The sequence below is a fragment of the Mandrillus leucophaeus genome, unplaced genomic scaffold (genome assembly GCF_000951045.1).
Source record: "Mandrillus leucophaeus isolate KB7577 unplaced genomic scaffold, Mleu.le_1.0 Scaffold162, whole genome shotgun sequence".
Classification (NCBI taxonomy): Eukaryota; Metazoa; Chordata; class Mammalia; order Primates; family Cercopithecidae; genus Mandrillus; species Mandrillus leucophaeus.
Genome location: NW_012101610.1, coordinates 928,495 through 946,084, shown reverse-complemented (window position 1 = coordinate 946,084; position 17,590 = coordinate 928,495). Strand labels below are relative to the sequence as shown.

The following is a 17,590-nucleotide window of genomic DNA, read 5'->3' as shown; positions in this document are numbered from 1 at the left end:
CTACAGTTCTTCCTTGACTTTTGGTTTCTTCTTTTGCGTTGGAGGTCCCTTTGGTTTGGCCACCACCACCACCTCCTCAGATGTTTTCTTCTTCCCAGCGGACTCTTCCAGCTTGGATACATGCTTGGTCACGTTCTTCAGCTCAGGTGACTGCTGTTCAGGTAACTCTTTCTTCGTCATAGGCACCTCCTTTTCCTTAGCTGGCACTTCCTCTTCTATCACTTCGTTTTGTTCAACAGACAATAGCTATGAAACAAAAGGTGGAAAGAAGAAGGGAGGGAGGGAAGAAAGGGAGAAAGAAATAGACAAGAAATATGTGATCACTGTGGTTGTAGTAGTAAAGGCTACTTCTTCTGAAAGTGCCCAGAGAGAATCAGTCTTTGGACTGCAGGGTTTTCATAGATGCTAAAGATCCATTTGGTTTGGGTGGTAAAATGCTCAACTGTGGTTTCACCCTTCAGGTAAGAGGACCTTGGGAGGAACCAAAGGTTCTAAGTCTATAGATGTGGCTCCTGCACCACTAGCTCCAGGACTGGACAAGTGACCAGTCTTAGCTAATGAGATCTCTGTCCAGGACATTTTCTGGGACATCTAAGAAGTAGTTGCTTGCTTTCTAAACTGGGAGGATGTTAGTTTGGAGCTGTAGTGTAATCTTTGAACTTCCGTGGGGAAATGACTACTTGAGAATGAAACCAACATAGTGGAAAACAGAGATGGGAAGATAGAAAGCAAGCCTGGGTTCTGGATCCACCCACACCTGATGTTCTACTAGTTATATGGGATAAATTCCCATTGTTGCTTAAAGCAAAGAGTAGTGTCTAGAATTTCCAGCGGAAAGTCTTAATTAATACAGATGGCACTGTCCAGCAGAGGGCCTCACTGAGGCATGGCTAGGGGAGAAAGCAGGCTGTGGTCTCATGCATCAGGAGAGTAATGCTAGAGGACAGAATCCCACCAAGACATCTGGTCAGTCCCAGGGGAGCGGCCCAAGGCAAGCAGCTGTGTGTTACCTCAGAGCCTCGGTCTTTCTAGATGTTTCTAAAGTCTGCCCTTTCTGCTTCCCATAGTAAGTGCCTTTGAAATAAAGGTGACTAGTAGAGTCACCCAAACTGGATGGCTCTCCATCCATCCTCAACCATCTCCCGAGATTATGTAACTCTAAGCACACTCTTTTGTCATCCATTGAGTTCCTAGGGATTCTGTGTGGGACAGAATAACCCAAGGTGTTTCTGTTGCCCCTTACCTCATCCTCATCCTCATCCTCAATCCTAGTTTTGATGTGGCTTTCCAGGAAGTCAGAGAAGCCCTTCAGTGTATGTTCTCCCTTATACAGGACAGCCTAGGAAGAAAATGGAACAGGGTCAGGATGGGATCCTCTTCCCGAAGAGATGCTCGAGGATTGCTACCTAGGTAAACCCAGGGTCAAATTCCTAACAACCCCGAGTATGTTATGCAGGTTCCTTAACTTGTCTTAGCCTCCAGTGCCATGGCTCCAAGGGAAGAATAACAAAAATGCCTCTGTCATAGGGTTGTTATGTAGTAGATGAAAGCATGGACTGTAAAACCACACAGCGAAGCCTTAAACTTTGGCTGCATTACTGCAGTGTGGTCTGGTTATTTAATTTCTCTGACTCAGTTTTCCCATCTCTAATATGGAGACAAAATAGTACCTACCTCGTAGGATTGTTAAAAGGATAAAACAAAGCGATGTATGTGAAGTACGGAAAACAGCACCTGGTTCGTGATGAGCACTATAGGCGTTTGTTATTATTATTATTGCTATCATAGTGACAATAATAAGAGGAAGAATAGTTATTTTCAAAAGCATCTGGCATATGGTCAGTGCTCCGTTATCATACGTTCTCTTTCCCTTTTTTTTTTTTTTTTTTTTTTTTTTTGACGGAATCTTGCTCTGTCACCAGGCTGGAGTGCAGTGGCGCGATCCCAGCTCACTGCAACCTCCGCCTCCTGGGTTCAAGCAATCCCCTGCCTCAGCCTCCTGGGTACTTGGGACTACAGGCATGCGCCACCATGCCTGGCTAATTTTATATTTTTAGTAGAGATGGGGTTTACCATGTTGGCCAGGATGGTCTGGATCTCTTGACCTCATGATCCAACTGCCTCAGCCTCCTAATGTAATGAGATTACAGGCATGAGGCACCGCGCCCGACCCCCTTTCCTCTTTAGGAAAGTTCAGAAGCTTCGTCATGTCCAGGGGTCACCCAAACTTCTTCAGATAATTTGAGATTATGACCTTAGCCTCATCCTCTCAGCCCAGCCTCAGTTGCACAACTCCCTGACATGCATCCTCTGCAGTGCAGACTGAGCAAAGAGTGGGTCACAATGGAATCTTGCCACAGTGCTGGGTCACCCTTCTGCCCACCTCTTTGTTCAGACTACACTTCCTACCTGTAGCACATAGTCCCCACCATTCTCCGGAGTACTGGGTCTGCATGGAGACTTGCAGCCATATCTGCCCTCCAGAATCTCTTGCTCCCCCTTGATTTCAATTGCATTCATCCATACTCTTCTAAGGAGCAGAAACCTGGGCTCACATTTCTTTGACTGATGCTCTTTCCCATGCATGAACATGGCATGGAGAGTGGGTTCTATCAACACTGGTTATGGCTGATGACTGTAATCCCAAGGTGGAAATGACATTGTTTGTCTCTAGCATGTATTTTTTCCTTCATCTAGTAATACCCCACATCCAATATTCTCATGGAGATTCCTCCCACCTTATTTCATATAGTTAGGGTAGAGCTTAGGCCCAATACTAGTAGGAACCGTATAAACCAGGCTTGCCCATCAAAACATCCACATCCACTTAGCCACAGTGATTGGGTCAGGGATATGCAAGCTACACCCAATGATAGTGAGTCTCAGGACTTTGGTGCAAACTACTGGAAAATATTCTTTGAACTTGAATGTTAGAGGATGGATAGTGGCCGCAGCTGAGAATAAAACTGGTTTGGTAGAAAGCGCAGCTGGAGGTAGGGAGAAACTGAGTCCCTGATAATAACATAACATTGTTTTCAGCCATGTGTGTCCCAAGAGCCCCTCACTTGTTGAGAGTCGGTGGGAAACAGCCTGAAGAATGGGTACCGGTCCAGGTACATCAGCTGAATGTCATTTGCTGTGATGTCGATCTTGGCAATGATGATCGTGGAGTGGTTTTGATACTTTCGGCCTAGTTCCTCCAACAGCGGGAACAACATCTTGCACTTTTTAGACCAGGGTGCATCTGGAAGAGAAGGGCCATGGCTCAGACTCACATTGATGAAGATCCAGAAAGCTGGCGCCACCCAACACATGGCATCGCTGTGTTCCACTTGTGGTCCTGCTGTTTTGCCAATTGCACTCCCTCTTTCTTTTAATCATATATCAGGTTATGTTTACATTTCAGCCATAGTACCTGATTGTTATTCGATAAATTAGAAAAAGATAGCTTTGGCCGGGTGCGGTGGCTCATGCCTGTAATCCCAGCACTTTGGGAGGTTGAGGCTGGTGGAACACAAGGTCAGGAGTTCAAGACCAGCCTGACCAATGTGGTGAAACCACATCTCTACTAAAAATACAAAAATTAGCCTAGCATGGTGGCATGCGCCTGTAATCCCAGCTTCTCAGGAGGCTGAGGCAGGAGAATCACTTGAACCTGGGAGGAAGAGGTTGCAATGAGCTGAGATTGCACCACTGCACTCCAGCCTGGGTGACAGAGAAGGACTCCACCTCAAAAACGAAACAAAAAAAAAAGAAAAAGAAAAAAATTGCTTAGTTCTCTTCTACCTAAATACTAACATTTTTGGTGTGTTCATGTTTTCTTTTATTTTTTTGTTTTGCTTTTTAGAGGCAAGGTTTTGCTATGTTGCCCAGGTTGGGCTCAAACTCAAATTCCTGGGCTCAAGAAATCCTTCCATCTCAGCTTCCTGAGTTGCTGGGGCTACAGGCTTGTGCCACTGTGCCCAGCTTGCTTTTTTTCTTTTTTTCAAATTCCTTTCTTTTAACATAGTGTTCCACTCTAGTAGAAGAAGAAAGCCAAGAACAATATTTATGCTAGATGACTTTTTATGTTATGCCGAAAAGTGTGTGTGTGTGTGTGTGTGTGTGTGTGTGTGCGTGCATATGCATTATAGCACAGAGGTTTTTCACAATAGAAGTTTGGGAACTTGCCCAAAGTTATGCAGTAATTTCACTTTTCAGATCAGAGTAGTTAAGCAGAAGAAGTGGGGTTTAAAGACAGGCTGCTTTGACTAGTGACCACTATACCACAGATAGAGATTAATATAACATAACATATATATGTTATGTTATGTCATGTCATGTATATGCAATTACATGTCATGTCATTATACATATAAAATTCAGTGGAGGAGAATATCCCCAAGAAGTGTGACAGGTATAGTAACTACTCTTGAGTAACTGCACTTGGACAGGGGACACTGAACTTTCTTGTGGACAGTTCTTTGGTCTTTGAATGTGGTCCAGGCTCCTGGGCCTCTGGAAACCAGAGACCTGCTCCAATCCAAGAGAAAGCAAACCTTACCTGCTTGTCCTTCTATTAGAGCTCAAAGCTCAGTTTCTGGCTCTGTAAGAGAAATGGCCTCAAAAGCCCCCAGACACGCCACCTTCGGATGATCATCCCCCATTTACAAGCCAAGTGTCTTCATGGCCATCCCCGATGCCTGCAGCATCTCTGGCAGCCCCACTGGCACTCAGCGGGTCCTGGGTCAGAACAGGAGGGGGCATAATGGTTGCAGCCCCAGGGGGCCAATCCCGTAGCACTACTTCCAAGAAAATGAAGCTGATTTTGCCTTTTATCAAAATGAAATAAGACAGTCTCATAACTCTGGGTGTGACGTAAGTACAGAATGGCTGCACCTAGGTAGCGGATCTTGGTGATTCAGCCACAGACCTTAAGCACCTCACTCTGTGAATAAGGGTCCCTTTCAGAGTGATTGTAAAAGGACTGCATGATGCAGTGTAGCCCTTGCCTTACCCTCAAGAAAGTAATAGCATTAGAGCTTGCGTTAAACTTCTTGTCTTGCTACTTACTGTGTGACCTAGGGTAAGGTCATTAACCTCTCTGCGGTGGGGTTCCCTGATCTGTGACATGGGGAAAACCAGTATACCTTCCTCACAAACTTGTCACACAGCTCCTTAGAGCAGGTGTGTCAATAGCAAACTCATGCTTGACTCATTGTAAGGGCTCATTAAATGTTAAAATAAAGAGATGTCTGAAGGAACTTCAGTATCACCTTTCTCTGTGTCTCAGTGTGGGAGAGAACATCTCTGGCTTTTTCTCTCACGTGCAAATCAGAAACAATGGGAAAAGGGCAAGAGTTCTTAGGCGAGCCCTGGAAGTAATTATAATAATAGAAATAACAACAGCAGTAGCAATTTTCACTTATCAAGTGCTTACAAAATGTCAGACGGGCTAAGTACTGTACATGAAGGATTGGGGTCCCCACCTCCTATGGGCCATTTGACAAGTAATCTAAAGCCAGAAGCAAAGAAATCCTGTACAGCAGTTAGGAGTGTAGGTGCTAGAATCAGATGCCTAAATTCAAATCCCAGTTCCAGCACTTACTGGCTACAAGATACTGGAAAAAATGTCTTCACCTCCCGGAGACTCTATTTAGTCATCTGCAAAGTCAGAGCAATAAAAGTAGCTACTTTCAAAAGGATGTTGTAAGGAATAAATGAGATAATGTATGCAATGGCTTAGAATAAAGCCCAATATACTACAGCATCCAATCAAACATTGTTAGCCATCAGCATTATTGTTTTTAGAAATGGCCACAGGCCTGGGTTATATGGAAGGCGTTGCATACATTCCAAGAATTACATTTCTGGGGGACAGAGTTGCATTGTTCCTGATAGCATCTTGAGTCAATCTCTTTGGGTATCTGAAGACCATCCTTGGCATGGTGCATTGATGGGTTTTAGAGATTTCAATGCCGAAGAATTCAGGAGAAACAGCTGAAACATAATTTTGGCACCTGTTGCCTCCCAACCCCTCTTGAAGGTACTTACAGAACATCACAAACACGTCCTTTTCTTTGTCAAAGACGACTATGTTGAAGTTCTTCCCCACGAGCTGCTTAACCAGTCCCTGGTCCCAGTGCTTTGGAATCTCTTCACTGGATTGATGTTTCTAGGAAGCATATTTGACAGGCCTAAGAATCTTCAGAAAGGGTTTCGAAGTTGTGGGCCTCCCCACCCTGACTGGAAACAGCTAAAGGTTTTCTTGTGTCTTTTCACAAGAGCCTTAGAAAAGAGTCTGAAATACTGAGATGGATCATGAGCTTGATGTCAACCCTGGATGGTTCAGGGCAATTTGCGGTCAGGGGACTAAGGAGCAGACAAAGCTTGAAACTGGGATAGATTTCTCAGATTTTATTAAAAGAAGCTTTAAACCGGGTGCAGTGGCTCACGCCTGCAATCACAGCACTTTGGGAGGCCAAGGCGGGCGGATCATGAAGTCAGGAGTTTGAGACCAGCCTGGCCAACATGGTGAAACCTCGTCTCTACTAAAAAAAGAAAAAATACAAATATTAGCTGGGTATGGTGGCATGCACCTGTAATCCCAGCTACTCGGGAGGCTGAGGCAGGAGAATTGCTTGAACCCGGGAGGCGGAAGTTGCAGTGAGCAAAGATTGTGCTACTGCACGCCAGGCTGGTTGACAGAGCAAGACTTCATCTCAAAAAAAAAAAAAATTAGTTGTCCTCAATTACTCTAAGAATCAAGATCAAGACCACTTACATGACTTATGAAACCTTGATCACACTTTGATTGGTCCCTGCAATAAAGGAAGTCTTCTCTTTTCTTTCCTCAGCCATGTTGGTCTTCAGTTTATCCAAATGGCCAACCTTCCTCCCAGCTCAGGCCTTCGTTAACACTGTTCCTTCCGGCTGACAGGCCTCCCCACTCCTGATTCCTACCCTCCCTTCTTCATCTGGGTAACTCAAAATGTATGCCTCAGAATGGCCCAAGGGAGGACTTCCTTGACCCTCCCCTGGTCTAGATGAGGACTCGCTGCCATAAATTCTCATAACACTTAGCATTTTTCCTTGTAACTTATTCAGGTTTTCTATTTATATTTATTTTTCTAGTTATTTGATTAATGTGTCTCTACCATACTAGATGGAATGTCAGAAGAGATTTTTCTTTCCTTGCCATTGAGTATCCACTGCCTGCTACATAGTAGATCCTCAATAAATGTTTTGCAAATGAATGAACAAAAAATGAGCTCACCTTTTGCTTCGCTTTGAAGTAAGTGTTGGAAATCTCAAAACAAATTTTTTATCTACAATCATTGCCTCCTGAATGTCTCCTGAATCCACATCCTTTTCTCCATCTGCACAGTTACTGGCCAAATCCAGGTTGCCTCTGTCTCTCATCTCGATTGCCAGAAGAACCTCCAGATGTTCTCCCCGCATCTCCTCCCAGTTCTCCCACACCTTTATTCTTTATAAGCAGGGCTCTATTTTCACCAAATCTGGCTTCTAACATTGCTCTTAGGAAACCAAATTCTTCTTTTTTTTTTTTTTTGGAGACAGAGTCTCACTCTGTCACCCAGGCTGGAGTGCAGTGGTGGCATCTGGGCTCACTGCAACCTCCACCTCCTGGGTTCAAGTGATTCTCCTGCCTCAGGCTCCTGAGTAACTGGGACTACAGGTGTGTGCCACCACGCCCGGCTAGTGTTTTGTATTTTTTGTAGAGACGGGGTTTCACCATGTTGGTTCTTACTATGCAGCCTCTGTCTGGCTCACAGCCTCTTCTTCCACAGGGTCCTCCCTCACCGCACCCCCTCCAGCCTCTGGAAAGCACTTAAAGATTCTATCAGTGGGAGCACAAATGGGGCAGCCATGGGGCATGGAAGATAGAAGATGGTGACAATTGTGGGGAATGGCTCAGATCAGGTGGATCTCATAGGTCTTGTAGAGGATGCCCATCTCTGCTCTAACAGCATAAGAAGACATGTTGGCCTTTCAGAGGAAGACAGACACCACCTCAGATCTAACTGCAAGGGAGAGAGAGAGAGGATGGGTAGTATTCCAGGTAGGATTTAAGACATGGTGATGGAAAGTGAGGAGGACCCACTGTGAAGACATCTATTTTCTTAGTGATCTAGGGGTAGAGTGCTCGGCCAAGAGTGGGTGGGAATGGGATATGAGGACAGAGACACTCTGAGATTTAAAAATGAACACACCAACAGAAATTTCTATGTGGATGCCAGGATTTTCTCAAAGTCCATGGGAGGCTAGTTTGCAATGCCATGAAGCCAGCTACCCTTGTGGTGATGTTGGTCTGGAAGCAGGGAAGTTAAGGGGGTTCAGCCAGAGTTGGAACTTTGCCTAGTGAGTACTATGGGCTGTAGAGGAGGTGGAAGATGGAGGGGATAAAAGAGTTAAGGGAATCATCATCAGAGCAATGAATGATGGAATGCAAGTTCGCAGACGGGGTACTAAAGAGAAATGGGATCAGGAGGTTGGGGACAATGAGAAGGATGAGGAATCGTAGCCATGTGTGTCCTGGAGGGAAAGTCAGGCATTGGGAGGTGCTGCAATCTCCAGGTTGTGGGCATGGTAGCAGGGAGCCGACATGGCATGGACACATCAGCTGCTGGAGGAGACCAGGGTTGTGGACACTGACATCTCTGGAAATGATGGCAGAGTTGGGGCTTAGGGAAAGGCTGCCATCAGGAGCTTACGTCCTCGGAGAGTGAAGGGAGATAGTCAGAGGGCAGCAACAAGGGGGTGAGAGCACAGGGTCAAAAAGCATGAGATCCAAGGCATCTGGGTTTCTAAAGGTGGAAGAACGAGAATGGGTTGGAAGTGGAAAGAAGGACAGCAGCCTCACCACTTGGTCCATGAAAATGCTGTGCACACAAGACAGCTTCCGTAGAGACGGCTGCAGGGGCAGTGATCTCTCTGGGGGAATGGACAAAAAGGCAGTAGAGGACTCAGGTAAGGGGACCATCATTTGGGTTTGTCTGGAGAGTCTCAATTTACTTCTATTGTTCCAGATTTTTTTTGGGGTGGGGGGAGAGGTCTTCCTCTGTGGCCCAGGCTGGAGTGCAGTGGTGTGATTGTAGCTCACTGTAGCCTTGATATCTAGGCTCAAGCAATGCTCCTGCCTCAGCCTCCTAAGTATCTGAGACTACAGATGCACACCACCACACCTGGCTAATTTTTAAATTTTTTGTCAAGATGGGATCTTGCTGTGTTGGCCAGGCTGGTCTTGAACTCCTGGGCTCAAGCGAGCCTCTTGCCTCAGGCTTGCAAAGTGCTGGCATTACAGGCATGAGCCACCACAGCTGGCCCATTCCAGAATCCTTACTCCCATAATGTCCCAATTTGGAAAATAAATAATATGGTTACCTTACTCAGCAGAGTAGCCGTGGAGACATAGACAGTGGGTGACTAGACTACATGTTCCATGTGTTTCTGCAGCCTCTCCTTCCTGCCAGCAAAATAGACGAGCCCCCTTCTAACCCCATCCAACCAAAAGGTCCCTAAAGCTTTTGAGGCTAAGTCCTGATTGCCCTGTGGCTCCATCCCCCTTCTCCTCCTCAAAGCAAGCATATACTCTTGGACCAAGTAGATCTTTCACATTGGAGGTGATAGGAGAAGAAGAGCCTCCTTTCAGAGGGCAAGTTAACCCTACTGAGTGCCTGCATTTCTATGGTGAATTCCTGCAAAGGAAATGCCTCCACTTTACAACTAAGAATGAGTGGAGGAACTAAAGGCTTGGGATAGGTCAGAAGTTGGATAGATTTGAGGTGGGGAGATGGGGGATTTCCCCACATTGAGCCACAAAGTTGATCTTTATTCTGCCTCCACATACAGGTGAGGAGAATGATCAAAGCCAGCAGAATTATGAGAAGGAGATGATTTTGAGGTTCTGGATAAACCTTGTCCAAGGACAAACCTACCTTGGCATTTTTACTCAGGAAGCTACGGCCAAATTTCTTCAGGTTTTCATAAGTTATGTCATCCGAAGGCATTTTGTACCTGGCGTCAGAACTCAAGTTTAGGATTTGGACAGATGGTATATCGACCTCTGTGACCCGGAAATACTCAATGACACGTCTATTTCTGGGTTCGTCTGCATTCACAAGGATGAAAAGGATCTGCCAAAGAAAATGAAACCCTTGTCTCTCTGGATCCTTTGCCAATAGAGAAAAACTGTTGGAAGGCTGTGGACTAAGGGATGCACATGGTGGGGTCTGTGGAGCACCTCTGCAAAATGTAACGAAGGCAGGTGCAGCTCTGCACCGAAATGCATGGCAGGCGGTAGCCACCAGCCTGGCTTCAGCCTCCTTGCACTGTGCTCCATCCACACAATTTCAGGAGATCAGGAAGCCCTGAGCTTTCATTCTGTTTCATTCTGTTTCAAACTGTTTCATCAGTTTCGTGATCTGTAAAATGATTATCACAGTGCCTATCTTCTAGGCAGTGAGAATTCTGTGAGAATTAAACAGGACAATGTATGGAAAGGCTTAGTTCAGGAACTGGCAGGTAGAAAGTGTTCAATACATGACAGTTATTATTATTCAAAATTATTCTATCAAGGAAATTCATGACTTCGTTCATTCATTCATTCATTCAACAAATATTCATGGAGTGCCTACTATGTGTGAGCCATTTTACTGAGCAATGAGGACACAACCATGCCCAAAGCAGACAAAATCCTGCCCTCAGGGAGCTTATGTTCTAGTGGAGAAGACAGACAACAAATGAGTGAATGAACTTATAAAGTCAAACAGCAATGAGTGCCAATTAGACAATAAAACAGGGCAATGTGATAGAGAGTAACTGCCCAGATGGGGTAAGGTAGGGGCTCAGGATTAGGTAGGGTGGTCAAGAGGAGAACCTGGGGAGGTCACATTTCAACTGGGATATAGTAGATAGTAACAAGTCACAGAACAGTATTCCGGGTGGTGGAAACGGCCAGTGCAAAGGCCCAAAGACAAAACAAACACCTAGAGAGCTTACCGTGTTCTGGGAGTAGAAAAGAAACATCAGTGTGGCTTCATCAGAGGTGTTCAAACCAGAGCAACTCCATCTTGAATACAGGCTGGGTAAAATGAGGCTGAGACCTATGGGGCTGCATTCCCAGATGGTTTAGGCATTCTTAGTCACAGAATGAGATAGGAGGTCGGCACAAGATACAGATCATAAAGACCTTGCTGATAAAACAGGTTGCAGTAAAGAAGCCGGCCAAGACCCACCAAAACCGAGATGGTGACAAGAGTGATCTCTGGTTGTCCTCACTGCAACACTCCCACCAGCGCCACGACAGTTTACAAATGCCATGGCAATGTCAGGAAGTTACCCCATATGGTCTAAAAAGGGGAAGCCATGAATAACCCACTCCTTGTTTAGCATATCATCAAGAAATAACCATAAAAATGGGCAACCAGCCGCCCTTGGGGCTGCTCTGTCTATGGAACGACCATTCTTTATTCCTTTACTTTCCTAACAAACTTGCTTTCACTTTACGAACTGGCCCTGAATCCTTTCTGGTACGAGATCCAAGAATCCTCTCTTAGGGTTTGGATCAGGACCCCTTTCCAGTAACAGCTTCATCACCATGAGGGAGAGAGACAAAAGAGACAAGGTCAGAGCCTGTCCAAGATGAGGTCAGAGATCCAGTAAGGAGCCTGGGTTTAGTCTGAACATAATGGTGGGCCACTGAAGGATGGTAAGCTAGAAAGTGACATGCTAAAAATTTTGAGAAGGTCATTCTGGTTGCAGAGAAGAAGCAAAAGTGGAAGTAGGGAGATGAGTTGGAGGCAACTGCTGCAACCACCTAGGGTCAGATACTTTCAGTTCGTTCATTCATCAGATTAAAGGCCCCACTGCGTGCTCCTCTTCTAGGTGCCAGGGAAATTGAAAAACACAGCAAACATATTAAAACCATCCTTGTGTACTTTCAACAAATATTTGCTGCCTTCTGTTGGCACTGGAGCACAGAGGTGAGTAAGATAAGAGGTGCAATCTGTTGAAACAGTATCCATTCAACTGTTCATCGTTGGCCGTGAAATGGATCACAATTTATAAATGGCATTTGGGAAACTCACTAGGGTGACTGCAATTTAGAACTTCATCTTCTGATGTAAGCCAAAGTAAATACCAGGAAGATTAAAGAGTTAAAAAGAATGGAAGAAAATAATGGCTAAGCATTGACTACTGTAAAATCGGAGAAATAGAGAAAAAGCAATCGGGTTGCAATCAATTTAACTATATCCAAAAACTTGGAGTGAAATTGGAAAAAAACAGCCCCCAAGAAATATATTTAACAAGAGGAATTCTTTCTGTGATTCGAACCATCTTTTTTGAAAATAATGTGGTGGGATGTAGCATGAACATTATATATGTTATACTCTAGTGGCTTTATTTTAGGTTACAAAGTTCTCAATTGTTTTATTTAATTTCAGATTAATTTCTTTTTCAAAAGAGAATAAAAACCCTGCCGTGATTATACTTCCTATAAAGATGAAGAGAAAAATTAATCAAACAGTCTCCATAGTTCAGGTACTGCTAACTACCTTAAACATAGGAATAGCTTAGGGGAAACATTTGTTTCTAATGGTGATGATGATGATAATAAAAAGCATCACTGATTGTAAAGCTCATTGCTTTACATATATATTTTCTAATTCTTACTACAACTGTCCATTTCATACATGAGGAGACCTCAATATGGGGTTAAGAAACTCACCTGAGTGTAGTTTGCCAGAGAAAGAGAATTTGAACTTGGGTCTGTACAATGTTAAAGCCCAGAATCTTAGCAATTACTTGCCAGATAATCTGAAAGCCCCACCTTCAGGCTTTCATGTTCCCTGACCTCAGACAGCAGTGGTCTTTCCTCCCCCCACCTGCCGGCCAAATGATAACATTCTTAGTGTTTGGAGTCCACTTAGTGATCCATCAAAAAAGCAGGCAAACCTTCATGTTCTCAGAGTAGACTTATTACAAAGACGAGCGAAGGAGTGTAGATTTGGCATGAAGAGACACTGGGCAGGAAGAATGGAGGAGGCATATTTAACATTAAATAGTAAATGATATGAGGCGTTGACATGCAGATCAGAAAACCGGCAGGCAATTGCACATGCCGATCTTTCCTGATTCAATTTATAATAAGCAGGGCAGGCAAACGCCCTCAGGGTCTGTAGGCCTTGAATCCTCATCCTGGAGTCCCAAAGAGCAATGGCGCACTCTACAAACCTTGTTTTGGAATTCCTTTGACGCCAGCTTATAATGCTGAATTATGATTCCAAATGACTCCGAGCTTTTGGAGACGAAGAGCAGCATGTGACTCATGATGTACAACTCGTAAATCAGATCCTTATTCTGAAATGACCGGGAAAGTATGTCATCCCAAGCACACACAGTGGCCCCAGCTCCCCTTCCTCTAGGGACGCTTTACTCACTGACCTCAGCGTTGTATTCGATCACAAAATCTGTAAGGTGCTGTTTTATGACACGATTGAGTTCCTGTTTGTTGGTACTGTCATTAATAAGTTCTTGGCGGTTCACGATTTTTCCCTTGGACCAAAGGAGAAACACATTGGAGGACAGTAGCTTTCATGATATAGCCATTTAATAAATATAAATAGCACCATTTTCTCCTTGGATGAAAAGAAAGTGCTGAGGAATGGTGTCAGGTGTAGTCTGTAATGTAGGTAGTGAATAACTAGGAAGGGCTGCTCAGATTAGTCTGTAGGTGGAATCTGGGTAGGTGAGAGTCATGAAAATCTCAGATCTGTGGCAGGCCACAAGGAGTGTAATTGACTTAATGGCCCCAGCCATTGACATGCTCTGTAATCCATCAAATATTAAAATATCTGTGCCAGGGCTGAGCAATTTCTCACATACTATTCCAACTAATGACTGACAGCTCATTCCTATTAAGACAAGCCCGGTCCCAGGAGATTCAGGACTTCACTGACAGGTGTTAAATCAAGCTTAGCCTAAAGCTGCCTCCTTACATGTTTTAAGTTTGGCCTAAACGTTTCTCTATATGTAGTGAACTATAACCTAAATGGAGGTGTAAATAGACCGTCATAGTCTACTCTTGTGCCAATCACTGAGTTTTGGCCAATCAAAGGTGGCCAACTGTTCAATCATTGTTAAACTAAGGCGAACACTGAGCTGTAACCAATCCTACCTGCTGTTTCTGAACCTCGCTTCTGTTTTTTGTACATCACTTTGCTTTTTCTGTCCATAAATCTTCTTCCACCATGTGGTTTTGCTGGAGTCTATCTGAGCCTACTCTGGCTTGGGAGGCTGCCTGATTCATGAATTGTTCTTTGCTCAATTAAGCTCTTCAATTTAACTTGTCTAAAGTTTTTCTTTTATCATTATTATTCTTTTTATTTCTTGTTTTTCTTTTTGAGACAGGGTCTCATTCTGTTGCCCAGGCTGGAGTGCAGTGGTTTAATCAGCTCACTGCAGCCTCAACCTCCCAGATTCAATCAATCCTCCTGCCTCAGGTTGCTGAGGAGCTAGGACTACAAGCACTTGCCACCATGCCTGAATAACTTTTTTTTTTTTTGTAAAGATGTAGTTTCACTATACTGCCCAGGCTGGTTTCGAACCCTGGGCATAAGGCTTCTTCCCTCATTTTATACTCTTGATCTAGGATGGTATCAATAAAGATAGAAATTAATGATTAAAGAGATATTTTGGTTATAAAATCAGTAGAGTTGTGGTGATGGATTGCCTATGAGAGGTGAAGGAGAGGGAAGTGTTAGAATGTTGGCTGGGTTTTCTGACTTGTTTAACTGGATAGGAGAAGTGGTTGCATGATTCCTTGAGCAAGAGAAAACACTGGGAGAGGACCTGGAGAGGAGATTATGACTTTGGGCTTAGCCATGTTGAGACATCTGGTTGCACATAAAGGTCTGCAGATTAGAGAATCTCACTGGAGATGGATATTTATAAGACATGTGCGTGTAGCATAGATGGTAACTGCTGATGAAGGGTAGAAGGGGAAGCATGGTGTAGAAGAAAAGAGGGCATAGGATTGAGTCTTGATGAACTGCATTTACTGGTTAAATAAAGAGAAGAAGCTTAAATGGCTAGAAAGGCTGGAGTCACACTGGGAGACTGTGACTTCACAGAAGTCAACTAGTCCAATGCCACTGAGCTCACAAGTGGCAGAACCAGAATTTGTACCCAAAGCTCATACGATTCCACTACTTTGAACTAGAGACCCCCTCACTAGCAATAGGATCAAAATCCTACCTTTTTGAACACCAGGATGCTGTCAAGGGTGACGTGGAAACGCCCAATGGCATTGCCAATCGTTATGACTCCAAACGTGAGCTCTGGAAAGTCTTTGATCACATCATAGAACAACTCTGCTACTTCTTCCTCTAAATCCTGTTTGGGAAAGGATATTTGGAAAGGCTTCGGTAGAAATCAAGGTGCCTGACTTATATAAGGGAAAGACGGCAGTGGTGGCTGATTCGTCTCTTCACTTTTTCAAGTACTGGGGTTTGCCTGGGTCACCCAAATCCTCTTTCATGAGTATTTCATACTCAAAACGCTTCTCTGGCTATGACTAAAGCCAAAATAGGCAAGCCCTCAGAGATCAACGAAGAGAATTGATAAATGTGACCTTTTCCAATTGCTAGAGTAAAGGCTGTTCTAGCCCAGTGATTGAGACTTTTAACATTTATTCCTTAGTTACTTTCACAAGAGACAATTGATTTTACCACATGTAATACAAAATGTGAACTTAATATCAAGAATTTCAGCCTTCATTCTTTAGCTTGAAAGAAAATTAAGGCCAAACACCTCTCAAAGAAGTGGCAAGGGGTGAGGGAGAGAGGCAGATATTCTCTCTGTATTAAATAAAATGCCCAAATTCTGCCTTCTACTGGGAGAAGGAGAGGAGTCACCAGTTTATAGCAAATGAATCAAGACACACGAGAAACTCATTCTCCAATAGCAAGAACAATTTGCAAGTTATTTATAAATATGAAAAACATCTATATGTAAGGCTATTATGAGACATTTCATGATTATATCTAAGTTACTTACGTTCTTCCCCAAACATCTCCTCCTACTGCACCTCTAGGGGTATTTTCGAATGAGTGCATGTTTATCCTGTGCTATTGATTTTCATATATGAGAATGCTTGGAAAGAGGTTAGGGAGAGAAACTGGCCTGGCCCAAGCACAGCTGGTGGCCTTCAGACTCACAGAGAACAATGGCTCTGAAACCAGAAACTAAGATATCCTTTTATTAAGTGATGTTCTAAATGGACCCCTAAGAAGATTAGCCACACTGTTAAAACCCATTAAGTACAGATGCCATTCTTCTCTCTTTTCTCTCCATTCCCGTTCATTTGAACCCTTGGAGCTTCCCCTAAAAACCAGCTCATTGGATGGAGAAAATTGGGCAACCAAAACAGAAGAGTCTCATCACCCATCCCCTCCCAGACACAGCACTTTCACCAGTTGAAAGCCTCCTCCCACCTCTTGGCCCCAGTACCTGGAAGAAGCCAACGATGACCAAGGGCCTGGATGTCACAAACTCTGCCACCTGCTCGCTGCTGTTGAACAAAAATGCTTTCTGGCTAATTTGTCGTCTCAACCAAACGACTAAGGCAGTAGATTCAACCACTCCTGGAGAAAGACACAGTCAAATGGATACCAGAGAAGTTGCCTCTCGAACCAAAGCAAGAAGCTGGTCTTTCTCTAGTTTAATGCATAGAAGCTTCTCGTCTCAGGCTCCCATCCCTTGAAGGCCAAGGTCACTTCCTCCATTCCCCTCTTCCCCAAGCTCCAAGCATGGACATTAACAACAGCAGCTAAATGTTACTGAGCACTTACCGAGGCCCAGACACTGTGCTGAATGTTTTGCATGTATTAAATCTTCACAATAATCTACGAAATAGATACTTTTACTCTCCCCATTTTGCAGATGAGGAAACCAAGGTTCAACTGCCAACAGGCACCCAACTAGCAAACCTGAAGATCAAATTTAGGAGGAGGCATTTCCAGACTTTTTTTCCTATGCATTCTCCAAGGTGACAGGAAGATTGATTTATTTTTTAAAATCTCAATAAAATATAGCTGGAAAGACCACCTAGCTCTGTAACCTTGGGAAAATCCTATTATCCTTCTGTGTCCCCCATTCCTCAGCTGAGATTCAAATGCCCTCTCAGGTCATCCACTCCTGACTTCCATTTCTCAGCTATCGCATGGGTGGTGTCAAGCACACTAAAGTCTTAGCTTCTAAAATTAAGATACATCTATCATATCTGGAAAGACAAATTGGTGAGCCAGAGGTACGGAGGGCTACATACAGGTGAACATGTGTTTTTCTAGGATTATCAGTTTCACATGATGGAAAGTAATGTAAAATATTATATATTTGTATCTGCTACAGAACATTACAAGTGAACATTTTAAATGAGTTTATGAGCTAAGCATGGTGGCCCATGCCTATTTTCTAGCACTTTGGGAGACCAACGCAGGAAAATCACTCAAGGCCAGGAGTTTGGGACCAGTCTGGGCAACATAGTCAGACATTCGGCTCTACAAAAAAAAAAAAAAAAAAAAAAAAA

General features: G+C 44.0%; 1 protein-coding gene across 1 annotated transcript in view; it reads right to left on the bottom strand.

The window, feature by feature from the left end:
- PDILT (protein disulfide isomerase-like, testis expressed) overlaps nt 1-17,590 on the bottom strand; it is a 50,796-nt gene continuing 33,206 nt past the window's right edge. The window contains exons 4-12 of the mRNA XM_011976065.1: nt 16,513-16,646; nt 15,259-15,396; nt 13,447-13,557; nt 13,237-13,362; nt 9,939-10,136; nt 6,034-6,154; nt 3,066-3,244; nt 1,244-1,339; nt 1-246 (exon numbers count right to left, since the gene is read on the bottom strand). Coding sequence (XP_011831455.1) covers nt 1-246; nt 1,244-1,339; nt 3,066-3,244; nt 6,034-6,154; nt 9,939-10,136; nt 13,237-13,362; nt 13,447-13,557; nt 15,259-15,396; nt 16,513-16,646 — 1,349 coding nt within the window. The remainder of the gene's footprint in view (nt 247-1,243; nt 1,340-3,065; nt 3,245-6,033; nt 6,155-9,938; nt 10,137-13,236; nt 13,363-13,446; nt 13,558-15,258; nt 15,397-16,512; nt 16,647-17,590) is intronic.